Source organism: Amphiprion ocellaris, chromosome 9 (genome assembly GCF_022539595.1).
Source record: "Amphiprion ocellaris isolate individual 3 ecotype Okinawa chromosome 9, ASM2253959v1, whole genome shotgun sequence".
In the NCBI taxonomy this organism is placed as follows: Eukaryota; Metazoa; Chordata; class Actinopteri; family Pomacentridae; genus Amphiprion; species Amphiprion ocellaris.
The window spans coordinates 32867747-32891259 of record NC_072774.1 but is presented as its reverse complement, the minus strand read 5'-3'; the positions used below and the strand labels follow the sequence as shown (position 1 = coordinate 32891259).

Genomic DNA, 23513 nt, shown 5'->3' with positions numbered 1-23513 from the left:
AGGAGCATGCAAAATAAAACACAAACACATGGACAAACGCTATTACATACACATTTACAAATAGTTTACTCCGCAGTCCTGCATTCTGAAAGTGTTCAACGCGAGTGTCAGTAGCGTAATATTCTTTCAAATCTGGCAACCCAAGTGACCGAAGGAGGCACAGAAATGTTCCAACCGGTTCTAACATGTTATTTGCGACTTTTTGATTCGGTAGCAATATGTTTTTTTTTGTTTGTTTATTTTTTTACTTTAAAAACATATTCTGGTTGCAGTTCTTTTTCGGTATAGTGCGTATCAATATATTCTATCGCAGTAAAAACATGGTCTGAGTATTGACTGTTTAGTCTATGGGCACATTAAATCTGTGTGAATGCGCCCCTCTGTGGTCAACACCGGTCACTGCACACACTCCCTGCTCACACTACGAGGACCCGCCAAACACACACAGTCACAAGTAGACACATGACAGGCCTGCTAGTTAACCAGTTCAGCTAGTTTTGCTGGCTTCTTGTGGATCTAATCATGTTTGTAGCTCGTAGCATCGCAGCAGATCATAAAGATCTAATTCACGATGTTTCCTACGATTTCCACGGCCGTAGAATGGCAACTTGCTCCAGTGACCAAAGCGTCAAGGTGGGTTACACATCACAGTTTGATTATGTTAGCGTTAGCTGTCCCGGCTAGCTTGTTAGCACTGTCCACGTTATCTACACTCGTAGCTCACTGCTGAACTTACTGACTTATTTTCCTGGCAGTTGTTCACACATTTAACACGAGGCTGTTTTCGGAATCTGTCTCCTATGCTGTTGCCGCAAGATAGCTGTACTTGAATCCAGCTAGTTTGTTAGCAATTGTGCTCGTAGCATACGTGCTAGCTTGACTGTATTTGATGTAAACACTGCAGAGTTTGTCGGAAAAGCAGTAAAAAGCGTGGAGGCATCTGATGTATATAAAGTATTTAGACATTTTCTGAAGGATTAGAACCGTTATTTTGTATTTTACTGGTTTAACAAATGTGTCTACGTGTACTGGAATAGTAGTAATATTTCTTCCCACTGTTTTAAATGGAAAACACCTACAACCTTTGGTGATGGATGAGTGGAGGTGACCCGACTTGATTTGTTCCTCTCAGGTTTGGGACAAAAGTGAGAACGGAGAGTGGCACTGCACAGCCAGCTGGAAGGTACACCATTTGCTCATCAGTTTGAACTAGTGGCTGAAGGCTTTCCTGGTAAAATGTTTTGTTGTAAGCCGTTTACTATCTTTACATAACAGGATTTTATATTTACATGTTTTCCTTTCCTCTTTATTTAATACTGTACATCTGCTGTAGACTCATACAGTACATTTACTGTTATGGATACAGCTTGAAGTCTCTAGTCTTGAATTAATGTTTGTGTTCACTGATTTGACAAAAACTCCCATTTCTTCTGTGCAGACACACAGTGGATCCGTGTGGAGAGTGACCTGGGCTCATCCTGAGTTTGGGCAGGTTCTTGCTTCCTGCTCCTTTGACAGAACAGCTGCTGTCTGGGAGGAGATTGTAGGGGAATCTAATGACAAACAGAGAGGACTGAGCCACTGGGTTAGCACAACTGTAGCATGTTGTTAAACTAGCAGGATTGTTGGTTTGATACTAGATTTGACCTAAATGCTTCATGTTCCTCTGTTTTTAGATAAAGAGAACCACTCTAGTGGACAGTAGAACATCAGTGACTGATGTGAAGTTCGCCCCGAAACATATGGGCCTGATGCTGACCACCTGCTCTGCGGACGGAGTGGTGAGGATCTACGAGGCTCCCGATGTGATGAACTTGAGTCAGTGGTCCTTGCAGCATGAGATCTCCTGCAAGCTCAGCTGTAGCTGCATCTCTTGGAACCCTTCCAGGTTGGACTTATATTTATATCCAAACTGTTGTGACCTGAAATGTAAAGAACACAGTCAGTTCTTCTACGTTTCCAGTACTAGCTGTATTGTGTCTCTAATTACAATAAACGAGTCACATTTCTGTAATTTATTTTCTTTAAAAATGACAGAATCTCAACATAGTGTATAGTAAACGTTACATATTTCAGATGGTCTGTGTCATTTGCTGGTGTATCTGGAGTAGGATTCGCCTCTGGGGAAGCTACTATATTTAGTGACATCACAGCATTTTTTTCAGTGAAGATAGGATGCTTATAAGTGGCCTGAGTTTCCCAGTCAGAGCTCTGATTTCGTGAACAATTTAGTTATTTTTTTTCCCAAGTAGGAGGTTGAAAATTTTCCAGGTTGTTTAGAACACCACTTGATAACTGCTTTTCCTCATACAACAAGTCCAAATGTCTGCTGTGAAAAAGGCCTGTTGCACTGGAAAAAATGTAATGCTTTCCTCCTATTGTAATGGCAATAAAGCTCCCGTTGCCCCATCTGACGTGATAGAAGAAGTGGTAGTGGTCATGTGCTTCTCCTAAACTTATTTCTCAAAGTAGCAAGGTTTAACGTACCTTGTTCTGCACTTTGCAACTTACTAGCATTCATTTGTAAATTAAAGCTTTTAGCTCCAGTTTGTGGCGTGGAACATAAAAAGTATTGCTTAGTGATGTAACAACAACAAGGCACTTTATGAATCACTGTACAGCTGCTTTCTTCAGCAACAGTAATTTCTATAGAATGAAGAAGCAGGATGTGACAAAAATTCTTGCAAGGACGAGTTGCTTTGACCTTTTCAGGAGATATTCAAATTAAACATTTTTACAGTGAACCATTCTGTTAGAATTTGTTACTTCTTTGAGGAGTTTCTGGTAGGCCTGTCTTAAGTTCATGACATTCTGTAACTTGACCTCTTTATAAAGGTTTTCTACTGCTGAAGTTTAAAAGTATGAGCTATGGCCTTCCAGCAGCATGTCAGATAATGCATCGACATTAAAGTATCTGTCAGTGTAATCGTGTTCTATCTCCCTGCCACCCAGCTCCCGTGCACACCCTCCAATGTTTGCTGTTGGAAGTGACGACAGCAATGTGACGTATGGTGGGAAAGTTCAGATCTATGAGTATAATGAAAACACCCGGTAGGTCTTTCCTTTCTGGGGTTTATATACGACTGTATTAATAAAAAAATCTGGTGTTTTTAATGCATTTCTTTGTTGATGTTTCAAAGGAAATATGGTAAAGCAGAAACACTGATGACCGTCACGGATGCAGTCCATGACATCGCATTTGCTCCAAATCTTGGAAGATCTTTCCATGTGCTCGCCATTGCAACAAAAGACGTCAGAATATTTAAGCTTGTTCCTATGAGGTGACTCATTCAGTTTTTCTCTCTCTTTTGTCAAAGTCATATGAATGACACATAGTGCACAAACCAGAGTGTAGTCACTGTAATACTGCATATTGTGTTTATGAATTCATCCCATATGCTCCAAATGTGGAGTTTTTGCAGGTGTACTTTAGCTGTTTCTACTTTACAAAGGAAACAAACACAAAAGTGATAGATATGAAAATGTAGTTCAAAACTATTCTTATATCTTGTATCCTCTTGACAGGAAGGAGAGCACCTCTACAGGACCCACCAAGTTTGAGGTGCAGACTGTGGCTCAGTTTGACAACCATAATTCCCAGGTGTGGCGTGTGAGCTGGAACATCACTAGCACCCTGCTGGCCTCCTCGGGGGATGATGGCTGTGTTCGCCTCTGGAAAGGTGGGACACTATTGTTGGCTACTGCTGATGCCTGCTCATTTGTCTTCCTTTTATTTAGGTGACAGCTGTACTTATAGCTGCTTTAGTGCACTGTGTAACATACTGGTTTGTGTTACGTTGGGTAAACAGAGTCTTACCAGGTGTTGAATGACATTTGCTTTCTCATAGTTAGGATCGGTCAGTTTAAGAATGCTGAATTGGGAGGTACAGCTGTATAAACAAGGCTGACATTCTTACACAGGGTGAAGACTGGTGGTTGCCTGTGGTGTGTCCATGTAGTGGTGTGCAGCAGCAGCGGTTCACTCAGTTGAGATACTTTTGGTTCTTTGATGTTTCCTTTCAAGCATCATTTTGATACTAGCAAGTCTAAAATATGTAAAAGATATATCATGGTTGTATTAGACAAGATAACTTATGTAGTCAATCAGTGATCAGTTGTTATATTACACATAGTTTTGTATTGCTAAGCAACATCTAGCTAAACAGGAAAGGGTTTGCGAGACTCAGCCAGTAATTTTATAAACTTAGTTTTGTAAGTGTTCAAACTTGTTCACTGATTGGTGTAAATAAATATGGATTAATGAAAAATTGTCGTGGGATTTAAACACAACTGTTGCTGACAATAGAGGACTGCAACCATTATATTTCATTAGAGTTGTTAAGTCTGGCAGGTTTGCAGGTCAACAACAGAGTGTGACAGGGCAGGTGGTCCTTTATCGTGAAAGTGAGCATAAAGCTCTTATGACAGAGGTGTGGTGTGGACTGTGTTGACTTTACATGAGTAGATATCCTTCATATATTCCAGTATAGCTCTGTCAAACTAATCCAAACAGAGTAAGGTTTCTGTCACTTGCATTTTGTTGTTGTCAGTTGTTGATTGTTGCTGATGATGTTGTAGAGCACTTAGTTGTTTAGTACTTTTGCTCTTGTGGCTGATTTTATCTGACAGTTGCCATTGACAAAGTGAATTTCCAGAAGGTTAAAAAAAAACAATTTGCTGACAAACAGGCAACAGAAACAAGTTCTGCTACATGACGTTATTTAAACTGTGTGCCCAGCAGAGATGCACAGGTCACAGACTCACTGTCTCTTCCTTACTTCCCCAGTCTTCCCTATGACTTCTCTACATCTCTTTGTTTTCTGTAAGTTTTGGTCATATTTCCTCTGAGGTTTTTCTGGTTTGTTGCTCGGACTCTGGCTGCTACCTTCACCATGGCTAGCCATTATTTAGTTCTTCTTTTCAAGTCTGCTTTTGTCCGCTTTTTATACTGGGACTTCCAGATGCGCTCAAGTATTCAGTTCCAAGCTCTTTAGGCGTGGCTCATCTGTTGCTGTCAGTAATATTAGTGAATTCATTTAGCCATGAGTTAAATTGTACGGTGACTGAAAGGTAGTCCATACTATCCAGCCAATCTGAATTGTTCCCAGGGTTAGAACGGATTCCAGCAGTTTGCAAAGTCACATAGAACGGTGAATTTCTGATGCCTGTAACTGGTGGTTGTCACCAGATCAAGCTTTCTCCTGCCTTTTGATCACTCCACAGCAGTGCCATTTCTCCAGCTTTTCACAAATTCAAGTATTTTCTGGAATCAGAAACAGTATTATCAATAGAGCTAATTTGTCAGCATTTTTTGTTGTGGAAGTATATTTAAAACATGTTTTCAATTCACAGATATGTTGTGTTGGTATCTTTTATTACCTGCTGTCTTATTTTTATTCTTTCTGTATGTTCTTTAAAAGTTCTTAGCAAAGGGAATACAAAACTTTTCTATATTTTCTTCCCTTGCTAAGGGACTTAACAGAGAAAGATCGGCTTAAAGGCAAACATGTTTCTCTGTGTTTAAATGTGTCTTCCTACACAGATTATGTGAACACCATACTGTATGCATTAAAGTAAAAGGAAAAGAGATGGGGCTGCACAGTGGTGTAGTGGTTAGCACTTTCGCCTTGCAGCTAGAAGATCCCTGGTTCGCGTCCCGGCTTTCCTGGGATCTTTCTGCATGGAGTTTGCATGTTCTCCCTGTGCATGCGTGGGTTTTCTCCAGGTACTCCGGCTTCCTCCCACAGTCCAAAAATATGCTGAGGTTAATTGATTATTCTAAATTGCCCGTAGGTGTGAATGTGAGAGTGATTGTTTGTCTCTGTATGTAGCCCTGCGACAGACTGGCGACCTGTCTAGGGTGTCCCCTGCCTTCGCCCGAGTCAGCTGGGATAGACTCCAGCCCCCCCCCGCGACCCTAATGAGGATTAAGCGGTGTATAGATAATGGATGGATGGATGGATGGAAAAGAGATGGTGAATCGAATGAATTGTTGAACTGATTTCTTCGGCCACTAGGAGGCAATAGAAACAAGCTAAACACCAGCAACTATGGCATGAAGTTATTATGCCAGCTGTAGTTGTCTACTTGCATGTCCAGCAGATACATATCAGCATTTAGCATTCAATTGGAGTTGCATTTTTGACAATTAGGCAAATGGAAACCTAATTTTCTGTCCACTTTGGTCTCTACAACGTCTGAGAAAAATATCTGGGCTACAGCTGTTTCCCAGCTAGTGTCCAAGTGTGTGTGTCTTCTGGGTCAGTAATGCAGAGTGGGTTTATCTGAGCTTTTTCAATGAAATATCAGTTTTTAGTAGATAAAAGTGGTGCTATGAAAGTGAACCACAACTGTAGAGTTCTTTGGCCAAAAAACTAAAATTATGAGCCGAAAGACACTGCAAAGTGCTGCAATGTTGAGTGATAATCCTAATTCCCTGCATGTTTATCATTGTCAGTAACCCCTTTCATAGTCAAATATTCATGTGTTTCATTGTAACATCTTGTAAATTCTGTGAAATTAGTGTCAAATGCCATTATTATACATTATCATGAGAATTCAGTGCTTCGGGGAAATGCACTGGTCAGGCATAGCAGACATTCAAGCAGAGAAAAGCCATATTTAATCACTCACATATAGTAGGTAATACACCTAAAGTGGTTCAGAAGGAAAACTCATTGGTAACCTATGAAAGTGAAAAGTTTACGTGACCAAAGTCAAATTCTTTGATCATTTTCCTCTGCATGGAAATTAAATGAACTCTAATTTAACCTTCTGTCTGTGTGCAGCTAACTATATGGACAACTGGAAGTGCACAGGCATCTTGAAGGGAGACGGCAGCCCGCTGACAGGTTCATCTGGTCAGCCTACAGCCATGAGCACTGTGGTGGGCTCCTCTGTTCAGACCTCCCAGAATGCCCTGAATGGGATGTCTGCAGGAAGGTAGGTGGTGTGGTGTGTCTGACGCCACTCACCCACCCAGACCAGAGCCAGTCAGAACTGACAACATTTCTTATGCCTCACACTGATTGAGACTGCAGCTGCTCACTTACAAACTTGCTGGACTCTTACTGACCCAATGCTGCACTCATGCAAAGAGCTTGGCTTCTGGCTTCCAGCATACAGGTTGTCTGCACCGAGCCTGTGGAGCCGGATGTGCTGTGGTGTCGTTTATAAGTGACTTCTTCTTGGTTTATACAGATGCATGTTAAAAGAGTGGTTTTGTGTTTCCATGTTGCATTGTCAGTGTAAGGGCTAACTGTTTTCTTAGTATAAAAAGTGAAATAAATCTGTTAGTATGAATTTGATATGTGGCTTCTATTTCAATCGTTAGAGCTATTTTGAGCTATTTTTGTTTAGTAGGATCAGCTTGTAAATACTGAGATATTTGAAGGGCTTTACTCAACAACATCCAACATCTTTTGTGAGCATTTTCATTTTAAAACAAGAAATTAAATCAAACCTTTGCATTTGTCTTCTCATTTCTCTTTTCAATTTGAATGTATCCTTGACCAAGTTTGCCAAACTCTTTGCTGAGCAGGACAGTTCGAATGAACCTTATTAACCAACTGTAAACACATACAATATGAGTATGAATACAGCCATTTACATTTACAGAAGCAGACCGTGTAACTTTTGAATGAAGAGTGGACACATTCTGCTTTATATAATGTAAGTATTCAGTTTATGAGCAGCCGTATTTGGTCTCAATGAATTTGCTGATATATAACTCCTCTATACTTGTTACAATGTTTTAGTGTTTGTCATTATTCCATAATTCTCACTTTTAGTCACAGTGGCTGCTGTTCATAAGTTACACAGGCTGCCTTTACAGTTACAGATGAGCAGATATGATTGTTTTATGTATTGTGATGCAAAACTTTTAAGTGCCAGTAAACAAATAGGGTTTGAGCAAACACTGGTTTGTCAGAGTTAGTATGTGGCTGTATTTATGTTCAATTTATTAACCTCACACTTAACAAAACCTCAGTTTTTAACTTTGTTAATATTTTTGACTTAACTTTAAAGTCATCTCTAACCTGAGTAACACAGAATTTATGTTCTGTATGAAATTATGTGATAGAAAAATGAACTTTTCAACCAAATCTAAATTTGTAATTCAAGTTGTAAAATTATTTAACCTGCAGGTTTTGTTGTATTACAGTTATCTGTTGACAAAAATGAGTGTGACGTGGGGTTAAAGTAATGTGGTATTGTACTGCTTGTTGCATGCAGGATTGGCAAGAGGGCTCCCTTTGCTCCTCCCCTCCGCCAGCTGACCTCTCCAAAGATATACCAGCATCCTGCATATTACTAATGTCTCTTGTGCATTAGCTACCATTTGCTCTTGTGTCAGTGCATTTGAAATGCAAGATTGTGTGTGATTGATATCTTCATTTTTGGCATGCTTCTGTACTGAGCAGCTTCCACCTTGTTTTGATTCCATCATGCTTTTGACACTGCTTTGACTGCACATACGCTTTTGAAAAATAAACCGTTTTCACTACTCTGCCTGCCATCCTCTTCTCCATTTTTAGTTTCCAAAGCATACATGCATCCGTTCTCCTTTTAATTTCTCATTTCCTTCTATATTCCTTTTGTTGTCTTCTTTTCCTCCCCTTTCCTTGTATTTGTTGTCTTTGTCTTTTTTTGTTTTCATTGCTTCAGGTATTTCTTTCCACCTCTGGACCCTCCCAGAGCGGGGACCAGGTATGGTCACCTGCTGCCTCCCTCCTCCCTCATAGAGCACTGTGATGCTGAGCCCATTCAGCCTCAGCCACAGGCTCTTCCTCACAGACTCTCCTCAAGATCACTGCTGCCCCTACCTGAGGCTGAAGGGCAATGATTATTTTTTATTTTTGTGTTTTTTAACTGTATAGTTAAAGGTTGGATCAGAACAACAAAACTGCCATTCATGTTTAATAAAGAATCACATTTTTCTCTGTTTTGTTGTTTTCACTGCATAACTTAAAAAAGGTATTGGAAGACATGAGGATGTAATATATGGACAGAAAGCCATTTTTATATTTGTGTATGCTAATCTGTGAGTAATAAATGCTGCATTTTTTAAAGCTTAGACTCAAAGTAATGTATGAAATGAAAAAAAGGTCATACTGTGTCAACTGTTAAATTAGACAAAATAGTAATGTTTTTTTCCCAGATTGCCTCAGCTGTTTGTGGCAGCAGAGGATGTGTTCACTGTTACTGTCGGCTCGTAAAGGTTTATATTTGGTGGAAGTCAGATTAAGCAGTGAGATGTTAAAAGAATGTTATTCTCCCCTCACACACACACACAAACTGGACACATTCATTCATGAGTGACTGACTAGCATGTGAAACAAGTAGTCTATGGAAGTAATGCATGATTCATCATCATGCAGACGTTCTGTTGAAATGGATCCACAGCAGTTTTGAATCCTGAGTTTGTCTTTTTAAAGCATCACTCTTAGTCTTGATGCTTTGTGATTAAACTATTGTAACTATTAGGAGCAGATTCCTTGGAAATTGATCATCAGCTGGATTGTGGGGCCTATTGCGCTGCTCAGTCCTAGTTTTTGGTATGGACAGTCGGCCTGCTAAAATGTCACTAAGCAAGTCAGTTAATCCCTGCTAATTCTGTAATTCCTTTGTGAATACAATAGATTTCATTGTAGGGATCAGTTAAGGATAACGGGAGAATACGGAGAATAAGTTACTCTAAAATTAGGGAAAATGGTATGTCTTCTATTTTGACAAGCAGGATAACATTTCATTTTGTGGCTCACAAAAAATGGAATGCATGGGATGGCCACTCAGCAGGCAGCTGTCTGCTAACCAAGGCAGTCTTGCAGCTGCTTGACAAACACATGATAAAATGAACTCCACACTTGTCCAGTCGCATACTGTCACATGCTCTAATGCTTTACATCTCTGGCTTTGCATGTCCATATGTAAGAAAAAAATATATGTTTTGCTTAACTTTGATGAGGCAACTCATTTGATCTAACTTATTTTTCCATGTTTAAAGTTACTGTTAATATTTTTTGTTAGAATTTATATTGTCATCATCAGATTATGCTGCTGTCTAAAAGCATCCCCTTTCATTCATCCTGAGGACAAACACCGTACAGATACATGAATGAGCTGTTTTCCAAAGTGTCCCAAGTGACCAAGTCCCACAAAATGACAGAAATCCCATCCTATCATGGTAGTCGATTTTCTCCCTCTCACTTCGGTTGACCAATCACAGTTTTGTAAATTGCTTAAATCCCACCCCCTAATATGACGCTGAGGCGGGCTTCCTGTGGTTTCTGGGCGCTGCTTGCTGCTTCGAACTGTTGCACGGTTTGTTTGATATTTCAGATTTAGAAGTAAAAATGGAAAACGCTGGTCTTTGGAAACTTACATTCGGAACGTAACTACATGTTGCAACGCCTGCAAACCAGTTTTCATCGACTAAAGCCAAGTTGGAGCAGAACAGAAGTCTCGGCCCGCTTCTGCAGTGTTGAATGTGAGTTGAAGTCCAACTACCATTTACGTTATAATCCAATTCTCTTGTTGGAATAAAACAGTCTTGGGAGAACCGAGTTAGCCAGCAGGGTTCTGATGTTAACTTATCTCTGTAACTTAACTTTTTGCAACACTTCTCTCTAACTTACTGGATTAGCTCAAATTTGGAGCATGCTGGTGAGTTTGGCAAACCCTCTTGTTTTTAGCAAGTGGCTAGTTAGCCTTAAAAGTTAGCTAACCTAGCGTAAGTAGCTACTTAAGTGTTCTCAGTTAATTTTATTAACAAGCTAAACCGTATTCCAGCGGGACAACAGATATTCATATTATAGTACTTTCATCGCTACTTTTCACAGTTGGTAGGTGGTATTACCCAGCTGAAACTCTCTTAATAGAAACATGGATTAAACGGTTCTTTCTGTGCCATTGTTCTGTGAATAAGTTATTGGAGGCGTTTTGAGTTCTCAAAGTGATGCTAATCCACTTTATTTCCCCTTTTCCATTGTCTGCGTTTTCTTAGATATTACAGATGGTGTTCACCTGAACTAAAATCAAGCCACATTTGGCAGTCACCCTACTCCATTCAAAACATGGCAGACAGTTTTTACAAGTTGGAGGATGAAGCCTTCCCAAGTTTCCTCTGCAAATCCCTGGACAGCACCAGCGGCCGTGCCACACTGGGGAATGTGACATTGGGTTCAGGCCCGGGACTGCCAGTGGCTGCTTCTACAGTTGCTAAAATTAGACCTGGGTCTGACAACAGGTGGGCCCTTGCTCTTGGTTTGGACAGATGTGACTTCTTGTAGAAAAACTCTTATGCATCATCATTCTCTGATTCATCACAGTGGCTGTTCTGTTTTTCCCCACTCTTTGTTTTTTGTAGTTTTTGCATTTAAATGCTATTGGACATAGAAATATATGATCTACAACACATAGTTAGCAATACAGTATTGCAAAACATACCGGTCAAATAAAGAACTGCATGGATACGTATTTGTTAAGGGGAAGTTGCTTTTGGAGATCTCTGACTTTTCTCACAGAAGTTGTAGCTAGAGGGCCATGGAAATTTGTTCTAAGCTCATATTCAGCTGCTGTATTTAATTTTGGACTCTCGGCAAAGGTCCAGAGTTGTTTAGTATGATAACAATCAGTTGTGTGCTATGTGCCTGATTCACAGAGGAGATTCTGTTGAGGCATCATATCTGGAGGGCAGAGAGCTGCAGCAGACCAACCCACAGTCATCTGTTGGAGAACAGCCTAAGTTTGCCCTAAGCTTCAAAGATGACTTGTGAGTACATACATGTGATTTACACTGCAGATTTACAATTTTAAATGTTTTCTGGGAATTATGTCAAAAACAAAAGCTTTCTTTTACCGTCTGATTCTTAGCATTGTTGATTTTGGTCAGTGGCGGTACTACTTGGAGACATTTTCCATATATTCTGTTGATTAAAAAGAATCAAGCTCAAAATACGGACCTTGAAGTCAGTCTCTTCATTCAGACAGTGCAGAGAATCTCACACAATACCAGGCTATGGGAGAGGAGCTCCTAAACATGAGGAATGACAGTATTTATACACTTGTACACCTGTGTAAGTTCTCTCTATTCTGAATAGTTTCTCTTTGTTCTGACATGGGAAGACAGCTCTAAACTCCATCTTATCTGACATAGGGATGTAACTCTGTCTTCAAGACCACCTGCACACATTCCTTTTCTGCACTTTCACACAGATCTTTAACCTCTTATAGAACAGGTAACACAATCCTTAATATTTCTTCCATCAGATTCCTAAAATTATTTCATACAATGTTACATAAACTAGTATTTGATGTACATTTTCTACTAGTTTACATAGGTACAGATTGAGGATGATATGGCATATCGTTAGCGAGTTCAGAGAATCGGACGTCTAGAAATAAATTTGCAAATGAAGATGCACAGAAAGAAAGGAAATAATTCCAATTAGACTGCATTAAGGGTGTAGCAAAGCATGGAGGTGGAGTCTTGGGTTGTTTTCTCTTCAGTGTTTTTGTTCCGTTTGTATTTATTGATGAATCATGAATTTTGAAGTGTAGAAAGGAATTTTAGAAATGCAACCTTGAAGACAAAAAAGAATCAAGTGACAGAAATTGATCTTGTAGCTGAGTAATGATCCAAAGCATAGCAGCCACATGTTGAACAAACATTTTTTGAATGAAGAAAATCAGTCTCCAAGAGGCTTTGCTAGTTCATTGATCTATATTAAATCCCATAGAGCATGTATAGGATGCCACTGAGAAAAAGGTGTCAGCTCATTGATGCTCTAGAGTGGATAAATTACAGCCACAGTAAATTTGACATTTGGGCCTTTTATTTCATTATTTTCAAAGTAATTTTTTGTCTCATACCGGTCTAAGTTTTCTACACTGCAGTAACTCAGTAAGAATATGAAAAGCTTGTCTGTGCATAGCATATGTAGCTAGCGTCTACTGTAGCCAGCAGGTGAGGAGAAAGGGAACATCAGTACATTGTAGGGCTGGCCTGAATAGCAGTTTCTGGGCTCCGGATATTCGCCCCGATTAATGACGGATATCTGAATATTCGGTTCGGTCCGTAATGTCTGACGGCGGGAGACGGACGGACGGAACCTAACAGAATGGCCGAATATTTGGATCTCAAAATAAATATTTGTTTCCACCATAACGACCGAATATTCGGATATCCGGATATCCGGATATTCGGATCCAGTCCTAGTACATTGTAGTGCCTATCCATAAGTAGATAAACAAATGAAGTGTTTTGGGTTACATTATATTTATATTGTCCCTCTAGGGGATGCATTTAATTTAGGTGAAAAAAAAACCTTATCTAAAGTCTTACTGCGATGCAAAAATTTGTACATTAGTGGTAATATACCACAACATGGAAGCGATAGTAGTGTGCTGTTATTCTGAGTGTGAAAATGCATTCAAATATTTTTTTTCCCTAAAATTAGCTATTAATTGTGATCTCAATATTTATCAATATAATTGTGATTAGTATTTTGACCATAATCATGTGACCTTAAACACAACTGTGTCCAAATATGTCATGTAACTATAACAGCCTCATTTTTTTTTTATACATAGTCATTTGTTGTATACATTTATACCAAGGGAATCCTTACAGTTTTGTGGACTTGCATTATATAAAACTATAGAAATGTTTACATTCACAGACTGTAAACCAGTTGATACAAATTTATGTTTGAGGATATTGATTTTTAAATTGAAAATGCCTTTACTGTAAGAATAGCAATATTTTTATGCCCCCCTCCTCACCCCACAGTTGCTCTAATTGTCTCCATCCTTGAATGCACCACAGGGACAATGCAGATGACTTCATTGCAGCCCACCGTTTTTCAGACATGCTGGTGAAGATTAATCTGGATGAGTGTACATCCAGAAACCAAGGCTCCATGCTGGGCCCTCTTCCCACCCAGGCAGGCTCAGTCAACGGCCGGCCCACAGAACTTGGAACAGGTAAATGCTCGTGCTGCTGTCTAATTGTCAAGGTAGAACTCTTTCCCTAACATTTTACTACAATATTTTAGCTCTCTTTGCTACAAAAAGTTAATTGTTGTTTGGCTTAGTTGATGTTTTTATATTTGATTTTAATGCATATGTTGGCTGCTGATTTTATTATTATTTTTTTTAAGATACTTCATACTTATCTCTATCTTGATTCCTTAAGTTTGAATGTGTGCCTAAATGGATGTTGTTGGTTTTTTTTTTTTTTTTTTTTTTTTTTTTTTACTTTTATTGTCCTGTTTGTGCAATGTGTCCATGCTCATTTGGACCACTTTGTTTAAATAAAAATCACCATCCTGTATAAATAAAGGTTGAACGAATGACTACTGCTGAACATGGCGCACTGTAACTCTATTGTTAACTGCAAACATTGTTAAGGATAGCTTGGTTTAACACTACGTGGGCAAATATTTGGGCTTTTTGAGTAAAAAAGAAGCAATTGGAATCTTAATCAAGCCATATTTTCTGCAAGTCTGCTTTCTGAAAATACCTGTTTCAGTGATGCTAATGGACATCTTTGGTGTCTCTTGTAACAGATCTGTCAACAGGACTTTTGACCTTTGCCCAGTTTGGACATAAGGATAGTACAGATATAAAGGTACCAGCTTTGTATTTCTTTTTTATATTGACTGAACCAGCTTTGTATTTCTTTCTTAAACTGATTGAAGTTGATTCGTTGTCAGTTCTTTCATCTTTGTATCATGTCTTACTTAATACTATCTCCACCCACAATAATTAGTTTTTAGAACACGGTGTTTTAGGTTTTTTTCACCTATGTAATGTCTAGAAATGCTATCATCACCGCTTGTTTCCTGTGAACTTTACAAGGTTATCTTAAATTTGTAATGCATTTTCAAACTACCTTTTTATGCAACAAATTTGCTAATGGGCCTTTTTTGTTACATTCCTATTTCTTGTTTAGTCCATGGAGCCATCTCAGGTCTTACCAGCTCCAGTTGAGGACAACCATGTCCAGAGTGACGGAATGGACAGTGATCATTTTAGTGGCAGTAACTCAAGCTTCCTGGCAAATGAGAAGCTCATGTCTGTGGACAGCATGAACAGTGATATCACAGGTACAGCTCACCTTCATCTTCTAGTAGATGAATTTCACTCATTCATCATTTTTAGCTTTCTATTATACTTGGCATACTTTATACATCATTCATGTTTTGACCAACCAGAACAAAGACAGAAAACTGAAATGTTGTTTGTGATAGGTGCACATGCTTGGTTTAAACGTACGTGTTTATTCACCAGATGATGATATTGATTTAAACAACCTGCCTGATGATGAGCTGGAGCTGTACTTCAATAAACTGGTCCCTCCTGCCATGCAGAGAGGCAGAGTTGAGGGTCAGGAGATTCCTGCAACAGTAAGTCTCCTTTTTCCTTTGAGATTAAACCCATACGCTGTACTGTCATTTTTGCTGACTTCTTCACTTACTCTTTACTAGCACTAGCAAGCTACTGCAATTTTGAAAATAATTTGAGTTCAAATAATACAATACACGTTCATTATCTCAATCTCTTTGTGTCAGAGCTACATTAAAACACTATCTTTCATAGGAAGTGGCGGGTGCTGCTGATGACCGATCAAACCCTATTTCTGCCGAGCCTGAACCTTACAGACACCAGTTTCTTGGTCATTATGATCAGGTGAGCATATGTGTGCTGTTAATGCTTTTGTCTGTCTGTTATTTTTAACTGATGTGTAGAAAAGCATGCATATGAAGTTCCTCTTTGGAAACGATAAAATTTAGTTTTTAGAAATGTGACCTTACAAGTTGAGGCTTTGGCGAGAGAACCTGATTGCTTCAACTTCAATTTGATATTTCTTGTATAATTCTGTCAGTACTTCTGTGAATCACAAGTTTGGCCCTAAGAATCAGTGAAGACATTTTTTTCACTGCTATATGTTTTTGTAACATTTAATGCACTCTTGTATGCAATTTCTTCAGGAGGACTTCCGGATGCCTGATGTGCGCCTGGCTGCTACAGGAATGGACTCCTGTCCAGCCAGTGACGAGGACACCGAGGATGAGCTGGAATCTGCAAGAAGGACCAGTAATGCTTCTAGGACACGGTTGCTGCCAAGCATGTCCAGACAGCTGGTCAGAAAAACAAAAGATACTGTTCTTTTAAACTCCCAGTATTCAGTTGCTCCACTAGCTTTATTAAACTACTGTAGAATAGAGTTTTACTTAATGCAATTTGTGTTTCTGTGTCTGTATATATCTAAATGTTGGCACAGGTCGGAGAAAGTAACCGTCCAAGTTTCAGACCTGGCTTAGAAGGGGGCAGTTCGGATGACGAGGGTTCCAGTGGCCACGGTGGTCCATTTCTGTCTGGCATTGAACACAGACGATCTGCTGAAGGACAAGTCATCAATCCTCCTGTCACAGGTGTAATATGCAGCTTTAACAAGTGTTTTTCTCAGTAATATTTCTTTGTTGCTGTTGCAGTTTTTACTGCTTTCTTACATGAATGCTTCTTTTCACTGACAGAACTATAAAATGACACTAACATGACATTTTTATTGCAGCTAGTACATGTGGAGGTGAGAAACCAACTGCCTAACCCTTTGGATGACCACTGATTTGTTTTGTGTCGCTGTCTAACACCAGGTGATGGAGGAGGTGGAGATGGGAGCAGTGGCAGTGAGGAAAGTGGAAATGATGGAGGAGTGTCCACCATTCCCCTTCCAGCGACTAACATCCAGACCACTTATGATGCGCTTCGTGGTCTGGGGATTGTGGGTAGCAGTGCTGTTGGTGAAGATGGGGATGATGATCTGAATAGTCTGCTTGGACATGGAAGGAACAGCCTTACCAGACACACTGAGGTAAGATGGAAGTTCTAGTCGGCACCTTAGGACCAAATCATTATTCCTAGCAATGATGGATTCTAAAACTTATTGTAGTTTTCCCTTTTGTGAGACAACATGGTAATGGGTTAGCATTAACTACTTAGTAGCATTAACAGCTAGTTGTACACTTTTGATACATTTAAAAGGAAATTTTACAGCCAATTAAATATGCCTCCAAAAACTTAAAAACTGTAAAAGTCAAAATCATTATTCTGTCTTTTCAGTACTATTAAAATCATGTGCAATGTAATTTAGGATGTTTTTTTGTTACTTATTGGTGGCACTATGTCACACATTTGCGTAATTCCTGTTTAACAGCTAGTTTGGCACACCGTCAAACAAAGAATGAGCATTTCCTCACTAGAGCAACTCCTGCTAGAACACATCTCTCTGGCTGTACTCTCGTAGATCTGGGGTCATGGCAAATAACCAATATAGCCTTGCTTTTGTTGGGCTAGCTGACCAATCAAACTACAATGGACTTTTTGGGATCCGGGTTTTAGACAAATAGTAAGGCAGCAGCAATGTACAGTCTATGAAAAATATCTAAAACATGTAATCATATTCTACTTGACCTCGAAAATACGATTCTAGAAATCTGTACATGTGAATGATATGGGGTCTTTAAGGTGGATGTTACTGGCTTGTTGTAGGTAACCTTAAATATGCAAGTACACACTTGGCCTACCGTGATACCCTTGTTGATGGGGTAGAAATTAAGGTTTTTGAAAAGGCTCAGTAATCTGCTCTCCTTCAGAAATGTATACCCGGCATGTGATTGAAAGATTGTAAAACCAGTGATGGTATGGTATTGTCTTTAATGAGACGTGGCAAACCTCCTCATTATCGGTCATGAAACATAAAGACAATAAGGAAGGGTTTGATATCAATTCAAATATGATTCTGCTGGATCACATATAGTATAAAATCTGTGAGGTGCTGTGGCGCTTCCGTCAAATATGAAGTTTTTGGGTATTGTCTGTCAAATAACACTTTTTTCACTCTCATCCACACGTGCACTGTGATGAACTCATCTAAATTCTGCATAGCTCTGTCCATTTTTAACCTAAACAGGTCAGACGTACAAGGCCTTTAAATCTCCTTAGAGAAGCAACAAATGCTGAGACCAACCCCAGTTACTGTTGACATGGTCATTATAAACATTTGGGCTTATCAAACAAAAATGTAATCAATCATTTTAAAAATTGATAACTTTGAGCCTGCTAACAGTGCCAGGACATTTGCCTTGAGCAAAATACTACATTAAAATTAAATATTGTGCTCACTGATATTATAGATAGACCAGCTGCCTGCTGCTATAATGAGACAAAATATCGGCTGTGGAAAAAAAAATGCATTCCTGCTATCATTGGGCTTTTGCTCTTGTTATGTTTGGATGAAACACTAATTGCATATATATTTTTATTTAATTCTAATTTATGTCCTGTACATTTTGGCATAATTTATATGTGTGTCAGTTGGTATACCTTGAGCATTTTAAACTAAAACTCTGCGAGTTAGATTTTTTTTTTTTTTTTTGACATTTTGCATCTCTGGATTGATATTTTGTGCTACTTTTACATAATAATGCATCTGTCACTGTGTCTGACTGGACCATTGTTTGACATCGACTTCTATGTGATTAGCAGTCCATTTGTGGAATACGACCCATTCATGTGTTTCTTTTCTGTACGTTTTACAGATGGGGGACCGGGTTGGTCCTGTTGGAACAGGTGAGGCCAGCTCCTCTTTGGGAACATCTGGTGGATCTCAGAGACTTACTCCTGTAAACTGGAGCATGGTATTGGACCGACAGGAGGTACTGGTGAGTAAAGATGTGGGACAAATGCAGCGTAACTTTAAATGACCAGGTAGTGGACATTTTATTCAGACCATGTTGTGCATGTATTTTTATATACTGTATAGACTAAACTCTCTACGCTGTAGTAATGTAAATGATTCTCTCATCTTACCTTGGTAACTGCATTGTATTCCTTTCTCATTTTTTGATTGCATAATTGTGAATTTGTAATATAATACAAAATAATTCATTATGGTACTCAAAATGATTGATTGTTGAAAGAATATTTAATTAAGTTCCATATATTTATATGATTGCTGCATGGTCAGAAAGCGTTATTGTAAAAACAATGAAATGTGTCACCTGGTCATAGTACAAGGCAGACAGAGTTCACTCCAACTTATTAAAAGCTGTGAAGGCTAAGGTGCCAATAGTTGAGTTTTTAAGGTCTTATTTGTTAATGGGGTCTTGTTTTGAATGGCAGGATGCCATGGAGAGCACAGACTCTGGGCCGACAGTTGACCGACTGTTGGACTCAGTCTACCTGAGGAGTGGAGCTGGACTGAGGAGACTTCAGGATTCAGCAAACATAACCGCTTCTAACCTTCAAGGCACCCAGGGGAGTTTTCATCTCTCCCAGGTAAAATAGATAACGGGGATAGGTGAACGTCAGGGATTTCCCAACTTTATTTATACACGTGAGTGCTAGAAATTTGTTCAGAATTTCAACCACTTTTAGGTTGTGGCTCTTTTGTGATTGACTGCTCACTATTTTATCAGTGTGTGGAATATCCTTACTTTCTTAGTCAGGTCCACCCCTTTCTCGTTATGTTTGACTTCAAAACAGCAAAACTGTGACAGCTGAATACCAAACTGATGGCTTCATAACGGTAGTCCACAAACCAGTGGATGAAATTGCTGCATCTGTCTTTTATGTCCAGTCTAGTCTGTGATTGTAATGCAATCTTCATGCCTTTGTCAACAAATCGTGCCTCAGGCGCTGCTTCCAGGGTGTGATGACAACGATGATGATGGAGTCGATGAGCCTGATGGTGCGAGGCCCTCCTTAGGCTTGAGAGGAGGACCCTGTGGTGATGTGACTGCTGCTGAGGCCTCAGACAGTACCAGTGAGGATGACCACAACCCCCTTTCCACTTCCCTGGAAGCCAAATATTTCTCCCAGAGCCTCCTCCAGGAACAAGAAGATTCTGATGATGGGTGGAATCACTGCCCTGACAACGTGGAGCTGGAATTTCAACAAGGTGCCCTGTCTTTGTTTGTGATATTTACATCACAAGTTACCCCCCAATTCTCAAACTTGATACATATCAATATATGCGCTATGCTAACGCGTTAACAACACGGATTGTCTCTTCAGGTGCCAGTCATGGTGTGGTGTACCAGAATGAGAATGGGCAGTGGGTGACAGACCTGGCATATTACTCCTCCTTTGAGAAAGAAGTTAATGGGAAAGCATTGGAGAATGCTAGCCAGTTTGAAACAGAGGACTTTGTTTCTGCCAGTATGTACAATTCTACAGCTCCGCAATACTATGAGATTGTGTGAACAAAATATAGTAACTTTAGATTTTTGTATTTTAATATTTTTTTGTATGTGAACAAAAACTTTGGGGATTGTAGATGATATTTCCTTTTGTGCAGGTGATGCTATTGAAAGGATAGTGAAGGATCAAGAAGAATTTGAAAAGGAGCACCAGTTCATGCAGGTATAAAGCACTGGCTGTCCTGGTTTTTGAATGGATAAAGGCCTTCAGTCAGCTGGGTCATGGTTGAAGTCATACACAAATATATTTGTGATATCATATTACTTACTGCAGTGGGCTGTTGCTGTATTATAAAGGAGAATGACAGATGCCCAAAAGCCTCAGATGCATAGTGTAGTATAAAGCATGACCTCTGGTGGTGTATTTTGAGTACTGCTTTTCACACAGGAGGAGAAGATTGAACCAGCCAGCAGCAACAGCACCTTTCAGAGTGACTCATCCTGGAAGCTCCCTGCCAATGGCAACATCTTAATGAGGGCTTCCCAGGTCTCGTCAGAGTTTAAGCAGGAAGATGAAAGCTACCTGCGACTCTCCTTGGGGCAGTTTTTTGGGCAACGCTCTGAAGCCCTGGGTTGTTTGGGCATCAATGAAGTGGATGTGGATGCGGTTAAACGGGTCAGTAAAAGCTGCTTTACAGGAATTTAAAATGTACTTTCTCTGTCTGTTTGGCAGGCTTTGGGGTTAATAAGAGTTCACTTATACATAGAATTGGAGATTTGACTTGAATTAATGATCTGATATAATGTTAGGCCACTGACTGCTAATGGGTAACGGTTTTTATTTGCTCAAGACACTCCAGAAAAAAATATTGCAGGATTATGTTCCAGCTCATTATCTGACAATTTGTAATTGTTTCAATGTAATCTTGTAACAGTAAGGTTTCATTCATTTGTGCCTTTTGCTTTAGCTTTCAAAGTCATTCTGAGGAAGAGCTGTAATGTGTATTAAATTAGAATCATGTTCTCTGTTTCTCCAGCCATCCTTTGGCTACATTATTACCTCTCCAGAGAAGAGGGAACCATTTCCTCTGATTCACTCCTCAGAGTTTAGAGACAACTCTCCCCACAGTGAAACCATGGAACTCAGTGAAGCAGACAAAACGCTCAATCCAGGTGTGTTTGCACAATTGCTGATGCTGAAGAATCATTTTCTCAGCTCATCAAGCAGTACCTGTTACTTTGCTTTTGTTTTTTTTTGAAATGCTGTACTTTTCTGACCGACTGCCGCTGGTAATTTTGTTATAGAGGACCTAGATAAAACGCTTGAAGCTCCATCTGAAAGACTGTTATCAAAAGGCGATACTGATCCAGTACCTTGTCACCAAGAGGTACGCAGATCTTTCACATGTTAATATCTGAATATTTTGATGTAGGGTTACATGCACAGCTTTATGGTTTAATGACAAAAAAATATTTTTTTTCTCTTTAGGACCATCCTGTTAGTGCTGCACTGCCTGACAGCAATGAAGGCTCAGGCTCCGAGTCATCCCTGGCTAACCAAAGCTGTGTGTCCCCTGACATTAATGCCAGTAATCTGATGCTTAGCATCAGTACAATTTCTTCAGCCATTGCTAATGCATCCATCAGCACTGACCCATCACAGTTAGCCGCCATGATCATGGAGCTGTCAAAGAAGAGTAAGGTGAGGAATCGTCCAACATCTGCAAGGCTTGTCGGTCCCACTTCAGCTGAAGAGGTAAGACTTCACTCTATTTTTGTCTAATGAAAAATAGTTTTGTATGTTTCTTTCTTCACAACATAACGGCTTAATGTATTCACAAAAGTTACATCTTTTATTCTAACATTAGAACTTAAACTCTGGTCTCACATTCGTTCCTTCTGCAGTGTATTGATCCTCTCCTAACTTTTATTATTAACACTAGGAAAAACATGTTAATACTTCCTTTTATACAATCTTTCTGTAGAACTTTACGTAGACAGTGTATTTATTAATGGAAAATCAAAGTACTTAAGTTAAGCCTTTATTTGTGATGAGACGCTCTTTTGCTTTCTACATAGGTCCTTTCTGAGCCAAATAAGGGCACCGTTTTAGACACACTGCAGAGAAGCACATATGTTGGAGAGATGAGTGCCTTTGACATGGAGAAATACCTGAAAAAGACTGATGTGTCTGGCAGCAGTGATTCCTATGGGGCACACACTACCTTTGACTTGAGTGGTTGGGTTGACAATCTGAGCAGTTCTCAGAGGAACCCTCACGCAGGATATCCTGAGAAACAGGGGAACGCAGCTCAGCAAGTGGACAGTGAGACTACACAGTTTCCTACAAGTACCAAAGTTAAGGAGAAAGACAGAGAGGGAGAGATGACATTGACAAACCAAAGCTCATCTGCAATGCAGCTTTCTGGTGCATTATCACCTCCTAACAGTGTTGACTCAAAAAGGAGCTCTATTCCTCATCATCATCCTTCTTTCAGCTCTGCCAGAAGGTCTGTGGGCTCAGGGCAACCTTCCACACACAAGCCTCCTGCAGACGCAACGGGATCTTGTGATAAAACTTGTGCTTTGTCAACCAGTACTTATGGTTCCTTAGGCGGGACCTCTGAAAAAAATGGAATCAGGCTGGGCGAAGTGAATCCACAAGCATCCAACATTAGCTCTTCAGAAACCTCACATAAGACTGATAAAAACTTATCCTCAACCACCCCAGGCTGGAGGAAAGGGCAGTCAGGCCTCCCTGGCCTTAAAGGTTCCTCTCCCCAGACCCAGAGGCTGACTAATGCAGACCACCAGCAGCAGGACAGACCCAGTGATTCTCCAGAGAAGAAACCACTGCCTAGGAATACCCCTGTGGCTCCACTACCTCATAGCTCAGTGGAGAACGCTGGCTTCTCCTGTCAAAACATCCAGCCTCCATTACACCCTGTATCTGGTGAGTAAAACCAGACCTAAGATCAACCAGCTACAGTAGACCTCCACAGTTTTAGAAGTCATTAGCCACCATAATGTAGTTTGTGAGTAAGGATTTCTCCCTGGATGAATATTGAGATAACAAAATGAACTTGTATGTTAACATTTTCCTTTTGTTTCTTAGAACTGCAGAAAGATTGTTCTGAGCCGTGTGCGGAGGAGACACAGTGTAACTTCAGACCGTCCACCTCTCCTCTTACCCACTCCTCTCCAAGTCAGACCTCTGTTCCCAGTGCTGAGGGGTATCGTATCACACACGATTTCTCTCAATAAATATATAAAACATTAGTGATTGTCACTAAGTAGTAATTTTGT

The 23513-nt window shown here is 39.8% G+C and overlaps 2 protein-coding genes across 7 annotated transcripts in view; both read left to right on the top strand.

The window, feature by feature from the left end:
- The first annotated feature begins 412 nt into the window (after positions 1–412).
- seh1l (SEH1-like (S. cerevisiae)) lies at positions 413–8944 on the top strand. Of its 3 annotated transcripts, none has more exons than XM_023265611.3 (9): positions 413–633; positions 1133–1183; positions 1439–1585; positions 1677–1888; positions 2953–3051; positions 3141–3281; positions 3526–3680; positions 6789–6942; positions 8668–8944. In XM_023265611.3, the coding sequence occupies exons 1-9, from the start codon at positions 523–525 to the stop codon at positions 8843–8845; spliced, it is 1248 nt and encodes a 415-aa protein (XP_023121379.1). In that variant the 5' UTR covers positions 413–522; the 3' UTR covers positions 8846–8944. The 3 variants fall into 3 exon arrangements, with proteins under 3 accessions (XP_023121379.1, XP_023121380.1, XP_035802021.1); XM_023265612.3 differs by lacking the exon at positions 8668–8944 and adding an exon at positions 8236–8506 and having other exon boundaries at positions 414–633; XM_035946128.2 differs by lacking the exon at positions 8668–8944 and adding an exon at positions 7618–8506 and having other exon boundaries at positions 415–633.
- Positions 8945–10264: 1320 nt separating this feature from the next.
- cep192 (centrosomal protein 192) overlaps positions 10265–23513 on the top strand; it is a 33166-nt gene continuing 19917 nt past the window's right edge. For 3 of the 4 annotated variants that reach the window (XM_035946124.2, XM_035946125.2, XM_035946123.2), the window contains exons 1-22: positions 10265–10489; positions 11006–11248; positions 11663–11773; positions 13829–13986; positions 14571–14632; positions 14957–15110; positions 15295–15410; positions 15604–15693; positions 15996–16148; positions 16289–16439; positions 16662–16879; positions 18606–18728; positions 19189–19344; positions 19702–19966; positions 20083–20226; positions 20366–20430; positions 20656–20883; positions 21245–21380; positions 21513–21595; positions 21697–21963; positions 22287–23160; positions 23323–23440. In XM_035946124.2, coding sequence (XP_035802017.2) covers positions 11076–11248; positions 11663–11773; positions 13829–13986; positions 14571–14632; positions 14957–15110; positions 15295–15410; positions 15604–15693; positions 15996–16148; positions 16289–16439; positions 16662–16879; positions 18606–18728; positions 19189–19344; positions 19702–19966; positions 20083–20226; positions 20366–20430; positions 20656–20883; positions 21245–21380; positions 21513–21595; positions 21697–21963; positions 22287–23160; positions 23323–23440 — 3845 coding nt within the window. In that variant the 5' untranslated portion in view covers positions 10265–10489; positions 11006–11075. The remainder of the gene's footprint in view (positions 10490–11005; positions 11249–11662; positions 11774–13828; positions 13987–14570; positions 14633–14956; positions 15111–15294; positions 15411–15603; positions 15694–15995; positions 16149–16288; positions 16440–16661; positions 16880–18605; positions 18729–19188; positions 19345–19701; positions 19967–20082; positions 20227–20365; positions 20431–20655; positions 20884–21244; positions 21381–21512; positions 21596–21696; positions 21964–22286; positions 23161–23322; positions 23441–23513) is intronic. The other variant, XM_035946126.2, reaches the window with a different exon arrangement.

What these genes read in the sequence shown, in the direction of transcription:
- seh1l (XM_023265611.3), top strand. Translation starts at nt 523, where the DNA reads ATGTTTGTAGCTCGTAGCATCGCAGCAGATCATAAAGATCTAATTCAC. An exon ending in GAGTATAATGAAAACACCCG is followed by an intron (nt 3,052 to 3,140) that starts GTAGGTCTTTCC and finishes GATGTTTCAAAG; the next exon opens with GAAATATGGTAAAGCAGAAA. An exon ending in TTTAAGCTTGTTCCTATGAG is followed by an intron (nt 3,282 to 3,525) that starts GTGACTCATTCA and finishes TCCTCTTGACAG; the next exon opens with GAAGGAGAGCACCTCTACAG.